The sequence below is a fragment of the Fonticula alba genome (genome assembly GCF_000388065.1).
Source record: "Fonticula alba strain ATCC 38817 unplaced genomic scaffold supercont2.1, whole genome shotgun sequence".
Classification (NCBI taxonomy): Eukaryota; order Rotosphaerida; family Fonticulaceae; genus Fonticula; species Fonticula alba.
In genome coordinates this window covers 1,236,284-1,243,994 of record NW_009242971.1, presented here as the reverse complement: position 1 = coordinate 1,243,994, position 7,711 = coordinate 1,236,284, and the positions used below count along the sequence as shown (strand labels likewise).

Genomic DNA, 7,711 nt, shown 5'->3' with positions numbered 1-7,711 from the left:
CGCGCAGGGCATCTGGTCTTACATCGGCCAGTGGGTAAATGTTTTCCGCCAGTTTGATCGCGGTACGTGAGCGCGGTTTTTCCCCCCCTTCAACCTGGGTGACCCCTCTGCGTTGCTGTTGCTGTGCGGGCGCGTTTCTCTACGGTCCATCGATCACTCTTCTGACCTCCGGGTGCTTCTCCCCTCTCCCTATCACCGTGTTCCCTCGTGTGTGCGTGTGTGCGTGTGCACCCGTACCACCACAGACCAGTCTGGCTCGATCGACATCCACGAACTTCGCACTGCCTTGCGTCAGTTTGGCTATGCTCTCAGTGATCAGATGGTTAGCATTCTCCTCCGGAAGTACTCAGTACCCGGTGCGTAGCGAGTCAGACCAAGTGCTGGTCCCTTGTGCAGGGGGCGGCCCTCCCCGCGGGTTTCTCTGCCTATGCTGACTGTGCGCCCACTTGCTACCTCCCCCCCCCCCCGACGCCCCGTTGCACGTCAACCCACAGACCAGACCGGCATTGCCTTCGATCACTTTATCGAGCTCTGTGCGACCCTCCAGAGCCTTACCAATGCCTTCCGCCGCTACGACATCAACCAGGTGGGTATTTTGTTGCTCTGCCTTCTGTCCCATTCACCTTTTCCCCCTGTTTGTGCCCCTTGTTCTGACCCTGCTCTCTGTCCTCCTTTCCCCCTCCTTTCCCCCTCCTCCCCCCCTCTCACCACCCTTTCCTTCGAGCAGAATGGCTGGGCCACAATGCAGTATGAGCAGTTTCTCGGGGCAGTTTTCTCCATCCGGTGATGTCGCCACGTAACCGCCGCGCTGGGCGCTGCTTTCCGATGCCCACGCCAGTTTCCTTGTGGGCTCTCCCCCTTTGCCTCTCTTCCCAACTCTCCCTCTCCCCCCATTCAAAAGATATAGCATTACCTAGCTCCCCCCCCACCCCCCACCCCCCAGCGCTATACCTTCTCCCTCTCTGGCCCATCTACCCATGGTTGTGTTGGTGTCCGTCGCCCTCTCTCCCTCTTTCATGATTGTGCACGGGCCCCTTCCCTCCATGTGTCCTGCTGCTGCATGTCCGGGTGGCTGGGCGTTGAGTTCGGGGGATTAGATCGGCTTTTTTTTTCCTGTTCGGGGGAGTGGGCACTGGATGTGGCATTCATATGTAGATTGGATGTATTTGGCCAATACGAATGGCTTAAAGATGTACGGAGACAGGTGCGCGCGCACACACACACACTGGAGGACACACCCATCGGCGGCCACTCGTTTTAAGGGTGAGGCCACCCACGTCAGGCCGAGGCAGTTATTGTGTGCAAAGAAAGTGCACGACAGTGCGATCCTGAACTTCACCTGTGGGTGGAGGGGCGAAACAAAGACAAGCCCTAACCGTTTTGTGTCCCTTGTTGGGCGCACCGAAGCCGGTGGGCGTTCTACTTGAGGGACGAGAGGGGGCATATCGGCGGATTTCAGGCTCATCGCGTGTCCCAGGCGCGATAAAGAGAGCCACGAGAGAAAGGGCCACCAGGTATGCACGCTTCCGGGTCCACATGTGGACGCCATCCCCTGTAGCTACCCCCCCCCCCCCCCCCCCACCCCCCCCCCCCCCCCCCCGGTGGCAATCCTTGTCCCTCCCCGCTTGGAAGTCATCACAAGGTGTATCCTTTACACGCGCAGGTGTCGGAATATAGATGTATATAAAAAGGTGAACCGGGGATGTGCTTTGTAATTTCTTTGTTATTGGAGTGGGATGCATTCTCGAGGAGAAAACACCGTCCACGGGGCTGTTTATCAGAGGGAAGGGGGGAAAAGGGCGGGGAGGCGAGGAGGCAAACGAGAGATTGGTACAATTCTACCTCTGTCGAAATGCAGATCATCGGGCAGAGGGAAAGTGGAGACACGGTGGAGCTTATGAGAGTGCAAATGCAAGCATGCGTGCGTGCGAGAGGGGGAGCATACACATGGGGCCGACATAATGGTACAAGGGTCCATCTTCAACCCACTCCGACACATGGGTGCCATGTGTCGGGAGAGGGAGGGAGGTGGATGGTTGAAGGAATTGGTGTGCCCAGGCAAACGGGTATGCATGCCCACAAGCGGCGCGGGAGGGCGAGGATAGAAGCATACAAATCGGATGAGAGAGAGAGGTCGTGCGGGGATTGCGGCCAAGATGGAGGCCGGCACAGACTCCAGACGCTCTCGGGGGGGAGGAGCGGCGCACAGGGGAACGGCGGGCGAACATGTGAAGAGAGGGCAAAGGCCAGAGGGAGGACGCGCGTGCGTGTGTACTCACAACATGCAAACACACAGACACGTGCGCACACTCGCATTCAGGCGCAACGGCGGCACACATCGGGCAAAGCGGGGGGGGGGGGGACGCAAAGCCCGAGAGACCACACATTTACTGAGACTCGGTGTTCTCGTCGCTGCCGAAGAGGTTCTCCCCGGAGTAGGTGACATAGAGGAAGCCATCCTCATCGCGGTTGTCGTCGTAGATGACCTTCATGGGAGTGTGAGTGGGGGGGAGACCCTTGTTGACATAGACGTAGAGGGTCTGGTCGGGGCCGAGGTTGATGCGCTTGCGGATGACATAGACGAACTGGCCGACAGTCAGGTCGCCGGGAACGAGGAACTTCTTCTTGTCAATCTCGGGGATGGAGGAGTTGTCAGCCTTCTCACAGATGACGGGGACGCGGTCCGGGTGCTTCTCGAGGATCTTCTTGGACTCGGTCTGACGCTTGCCTGGGTGTGGGGGGGGGGTCCGGGGGAGGAGAGCAGGGAAAGGGGAGGGGGTTAGATAAGGGGAGAGAGGGCGCGAGGGGAATGGGGAAGAGGGGGCGAGGGGGATGGGGGGATGGGGAGAGGGAAACGCACTGAGGTCATTGTCAGTCTTGTACTTGGAGGTGCGGGACATGTTGATTGGGAGGAGGGGAGGGGAGAGGCCGGAGGGTGCTCTATGTGGCGGTGGTGGCGGCGGGTCAGTCTTGGCCGACGGCAATGGGGACAAAAGCGTCCTGCGCGAAGGAAGGAGGGAGCGGAGGGGCTGATGAGGCAGAGGAGAGGGAGAGAGGGGGAGAGGGGGAAAGAGACGGAAAGAAAGACCGGGGGAGGGGGAAGAGGCGGAAGAGAGAGAGAGAGAGAAACTTACTCTGAACAGGAGGGGGAGGGAGGGGGGGAGGAATCTCTGGGGCACCTTCGGGCAAGGTGAGCCTCAGGGCAGCACCACATTAATGGTCGAATATGAGCAACGGGGCGGAACAGGGCAAGGGGGGGGGGGGGGGGGGGGGCGCGGAAACGGTGAGGTCGTCCCGAGCAGGGGCGCACGAAACAGCAAAGAAGCACGCCCGCCACGGCCACCCGAACGTTTGTCTCTGTCAGGGACACCGGACAACCCGGAGGGAGGCGCTCCACATCCCCCCCCCCCAGTGCGTGCGGGCGCGCGCGCGCGCGAGCGCCCTGTCCCATCCCCGGCCCCGGGCGCCCCCTGCCAAATGAGATCATCGAGACTCCGAGAGTGAGCCCGAGAACGGGCGAAAGCCGGGGCAGGCCTTGGCCGATAACGCGGACATTCCCTCCATCCTCTCTCCCCGCCGCCGCTCCCCCCCGGGGGGGGGGGTCGGACTCTCGGCGGAGCCCCTGTCCTTCACTGGGGCCAGAAGCCCCTTTTTTCGCGCTCGGTATCCCAGTTACCGTCGGGCAAGAGGGGCGGTGGCCCAGAGCGTCGCTGCCCTCCGCCCGCGAGCCTTCCCAAAGTTCGGCCGGGCAATTCGCGGAGGGGGCGGAGAAAAGTCCTCATGTCAGGGGAAAAATGCCGCTCCCGGGCACGGGAAAATGATCAAACGCCGCCAGCAACAGCATGCAGGGGAGAGAGGGAGGGGACAGGTGCCAGCCCACCCTCGGCGCGCATCCCGGCCCTCCCTCTGAAGGTGAGATTACTGCTGTTGCTCGAGTGGCCCCTTCGCCGCCCTTCCCCCGGGGGTTTGCCGGGGGCGGCTCTGGCAGCTGAAAAAGCAGGCAGACTTGTTGGGGGCAAGCCACGACGGAGAAGACAGAGGACGGGTGACCATCATTGTCATCATCATCATCATCATCAGCCGGGCCCCCTCCTCCATCGAGTAAGCTGCCCTCTCAGGAAGGGCGCATCTTCCAACCAGTGCGATCCCATCAGGGCAGGCGCGAAAAATGCCCCGGCAGGGAAGGAAGGCTTTCCTTACTGCGCCCCGGGTTTTCTGCTGGAGGGAGAGAGAGAGAGAGCGAGAGCGACGCGCGGGGCAAGGGGACACATGTTCCGCCAAGTCCTCCTGCCGGCTCGACCCCCGCGGCCCTCCGCAACATGTCACGCCAGTCGGGAGACCCTTGCGCGGCGGCAGCGGAATGCCCCGCTTCCGGACAAAGGTCCGGAGAAGCGTCCGGAAGGGAGTCCCCCCCGCCCGCCCCCCTCCGCCGGAGACGGAGACCCGAAGTCCAGCAAGGGGGAGGACTAGCCTCTATGGAGGCGCACTGTCAGCCGCTGGGCTGGGCTGGGCTGGGCCGCCGGGGATGGACCTCGGTTGACCCCCCATGCTCGGGTAAGCACCGCGCGGAGAAGCTCCGCCCGTCTGGCTCGAGTCTGGATGTTCGCGCCACAGGTGCCCGGCCCTCGGCAGCCTTCCGGCTGGTCCGGACCTCGGAGACCTGGCAGCCATCGGCTCGACCTCGGGGCAGTCCCTCGCTTGCCGGTTTGGGTTGTTCCCCGATCGACGGGCATGCTGCGCTCGATCGGCCGGGCCCAGTCGACTTTCATGGAGAGCTGCGGGGACCAGGGGCCGGACAGAGCCAGGGAGAGACACATAAGTCCGGGCGGGGGGGGGGGGTGCTCGGCGGGGTGACGGTTAACAAGACTGGACCGTGGGTGGGGGCCGCGACAAGGCAACAAAGTCCAACATCACTCCCAGAACCCGGGCGCCGGGACCAAGCACCCCCGCACGCGCATGAGCTGCTCCCCAGGGGGGGGGGGGGGGGGTGGGGGGGGAGGGAGGGAGAAGAGCGGCGGCTAGTCCAAACACCTCTGAGAATAGCATCCGTGGGGCGAGTGTCCGAGGGATTGGGTAACTCGAATGTGCTTGCCCCGAGGGAGGTAGAGTTTACCCCCTGGGGGGCGGGGCGCAGCAGCCCTGATGCGTGGAGACGCCGGCGAGCGCGCGCATTCTGACGCGCGTTCCTCGGGGTTGTGCCTGAGAAATGTCATGTTCGGCTGATCACCCCACGTGTGAGTGTGTGTGCCATGTGCATGGGCTGGGGCTCGTGATTGTCCATGTCGCCGGTCCTCTCCCTGGGCTCTCCCGTCGACGAAACCCGCCGCCGCCTCGCCCGTCGTCCCTTCGGCGGCGGGGCAGGGGAGGAGGCCCCGAAGACCGAACATGTGCTCACGCATGCCTCCTCCCGGTCCGTCATCCACCCTCTCTCTTGCCTTGACAGTGATGCCGGCGGAGGCAGAGTTCGTCGTGATCGGACGGGGAGAAAGACCCCAGGTGCCGTGTAGAGTGGTAGAGACCCATCGAAAATGGTGCCTTTATATTCCCCCCTCCCCCGCCCCCCCAAACGAGAGCCGGTGTTCGCTGTTGCTACACGCCTCAAACCGATTGGTGAGTGATTCCCCCGGCCCGGCCGACACCCGAGAGTGAGTCGGCCCCGCCGCATGCGCGCTGGGTCGCGTTGATTCTTGGGCCGCCCAGTTGGCCAGCCTGGCGGCGCACTTCCGCCGGGGCCCCGGTCTGTCCGTGTGGAGGGGAAGAACGCCTGCGGCGTCTTTCGGCGCCCAATTATTCGCTTGCCCGTGCGCACAAGCCCGAATGCCGGCCTTTGTTCCTGGTGGCAATGTCATGGACCTGTGGAACCCCCCCCCCCCCCGTGGCCCGGATGCACGAAGCGGGAGGGCCCCCCCCCCCCCCCCAGGGCACCCTCAGCGATACCGCGGCGAGTGCGCCTGTTTCGTGCCCCCCTGGGGACCCTTCCTCGCCGATCCCTCCGACCCGGCCTCACCACGGCGCCCCATCCGACCGAGCCCCGTGCGGGTGTGGAATGCACAGGGCGCATTCATTCTGCCAGCCCCGATCCCTGCCAATGGCCGCACCTCACAAGGGGCCGGGAGGGGTCCCCCTAGAGCTGGGCCTCGTCCTTTCCCCCTCGCGCCCCAGCCGCCCTGCTTCTTTGCCGGGGCCATGTTGCCCCTCAGCGCGGTTCGTCCTCTCGGCCTCTCTCTAGTCCTCTGTGTCATTGAGGCTGCGTCCTCCCTCCGTTTGTGCCTCCTGCCGGCAGGACGGGCTTGCCTGGAACGCGGCCACTATTTCGGCCACTATTTCGAGCCCGAGGCATCCTCTCGAACCGGCGCCCCGCCCCGCGGGCGGTGGGCATGGGGCTCTGTTGTTGTTGGATAGGGGGGGGGGGGCGCCGACCACCCAGTCTTCTGGGCGTCCCCGGCGCATCCAGCCGCCCCCGGGGGTGGGGGCGCGGCTGTGCCCGCGATCAGGGGGGGGTGGGGGGCGCGCGCCGGAGGTCATGCCAGCGTTGTTATTCTCTCTGGAAGCGTTCGGAGTCTGAGACGGCACGGCGGCTTGCCCGTTTGTAAGTGTCATGCTCACGTTTGCCGGAGGATGTGCCACGGCGCCAGGATACTCGGCAACGGGCGCTCTCTCATTCCCTCCCACCCCGCGCCCCTGGCCCCGCCCCTCGGGAGGGGGGCTGCCCTTTGCCGGGGTGCGGCTGTGGCCATGCTGTTTAGTGAGGGGGGGGGGGGGGCTCGACCTCGAGACTTCTTTTGGACCCCCCCCCCCCCCTTTCAGTGGTCAGAGTCAAGCTGCCATTCGTGGTTTGTGCTTGCCTGTGTGTCTCCCCAGGTGTAGCCGATCGCATCGGCGCGCCGAGGGCCCTGGAGTTCTTCGACACGCGCGAGGACACCAAGGGGGATAGCTCGACCAGGGGGGACAAAGCCACACGCCCGCGCTTGTTCTCGTACTTGTTGACACGAGCCATCGCACCGCGGAGGGGCGGGCGCCCGTCTCCGTGCGTGTGTCTGAGCGCTCCGGCAGGTGGGTGCTCTTGGCTCGGAATATTCGTCGTCCCTATTTCTCTGCCCATTTCAGGTGAAGGACCTCGCCGAGGGGGGGGGTGGGGGGTGTAAAGGCTGAGGAAGATTCCCCAGGCCCCGGCGTGCTCTCGGCTTCTCCGGCCGGGGGGGGGGGGCGGGCCCCCGTGAGCTTTCTCTGCCCCCCTCCTGCCCCCGCACTGTTGGGTATCGTCTGCAGTTTATAGCCGATAAAATAATCTCCCACCTCCACCGTCTCTCGGACCAGCGCGTTGTCTGCCTTGCTGCCCGTGTCCAGGTCTCTCTCTCTCTCTCTCTCTCTCTCTCTTGATCTCTCTTTGTCTCTTCCTCTGCGTGTGTGTGCGTCTCTTCGGCGAGGTGTTGAAGGGCGGGGCAAAAATAAACAAACGCCTCGGAGGCCAGTGGCTCGGCGCCCCGCACAAGACTGGGGCCGGACACCGACCGCCGGCTCCCCCCCCCCCCAGGGACCCAAGAAGGGGGCGGCCAGGCGCGTTCTGAGGGGGAGACCGAGGATGTCCGCCCCCCCCCCCCCCCGTGTCTTCCCCAAACATATGTACCCCATGCCGATCAGGCGGATGAGCCAGGGATTTGACTCTCCCGTTCTCTCTCTTTGTGGCGTACCCAGGGAACAGCTGTGGCGG

The 7,711-nt window shown here is 64.2% G+C and overlaps 3 protein-coding genes across 3 annotated transcripts in view; 1 reads left to right on the top strand and 2 right to left on the bottom strand.

The window, feature by feature from the left end:
- H696_00275 (hypothetical protein) overlaps positions 1-941 on the top strand; it is a 2,163-nt gene extending 1,222 nt beyond the window's left edge. The window contains exons 5-8 of the mRNA XM_009494122.1: positions 8-62; positions 246-356; positions 495-586; positions 728-941. Of these exons, the coding sequence (XP_009492397.1) occupies positions 8-62; positions 246-356; positions 495-586; positions 728-787 (318 nt within the window). The 3' untranslated portion in view covers positions 788-941. The remainder of the gene's footprint in view (positions 1-7; positions 63-245; positions 357-494; positions 587-727) is intronic.
- H696_00274 (hypothetical protein) lies at positions 939-1,569 on the bottom strand. Its single transcript, XM_009494121.1, has one exon. The coding sequence runs from the start codon at positions 1,547-1,549 to the stop codon at positions 1,094-1,096; it is 456 nt and encodes a 151-aa protein (XP_009492396.1). The 5' UTR covers positions 1,550-1,569; the 3' UTR covers positions 939-1,093.
- A 775-nt stretch (positions 1,570-2,344) lies between these two features.
- Positions 2,345-3,161, bottom strand: H696_00273 (GABA(A) receptor-associated protein (autophagy-like protein 8)). Its single transcript, XM_009494120.1, has 3 exons — positions 3,135-3,161; positions 2,861-2,940; positions 2,345-2,728 (listed from the first exon to the last, which is right to left on the bottom strand). The coding sequence occupies exons 2-3, from the start codon at positions 2,898-2,900 to the stop codon at positions 2,388-2,390; spliced, it is 381 nt and encodes a 126-aa protein (XP_009492395.1). The 5' UTR covers positions 2,901-2,940; positions 3,135-3,161; the 3' UTR covers positions 2,345-2,387.
- Positions 3,162-7,711: the final 4,550 nt, after the last annotated feature.

What these genes read in the sequence shown, in the direction of transcription:
- H696_00273 (XM_009494120.1), bottom strand. Translation starts at nt 2,900, where the DNA reads ATGTCCCGCACCTCCAAGTACAAGACTGACAATGACCTCA. An exon ending in CAAGACTGACAATGACCTCA is followed by an intron (nt 2,729 to 2,860) that starts GTGCGTTTCCCT and finishes CCCCACACCCAG; the next exon opens with GCAAGCGTCAGACCGAGTCC.
- H696_00274 (XM_009494121.1), bottom strand. Translation starts at nt 1,549, where the DNA reads ATGGCGTCCACATGTGGACCCGGAAGCGTGCATACCTGGTGGCCCTTT.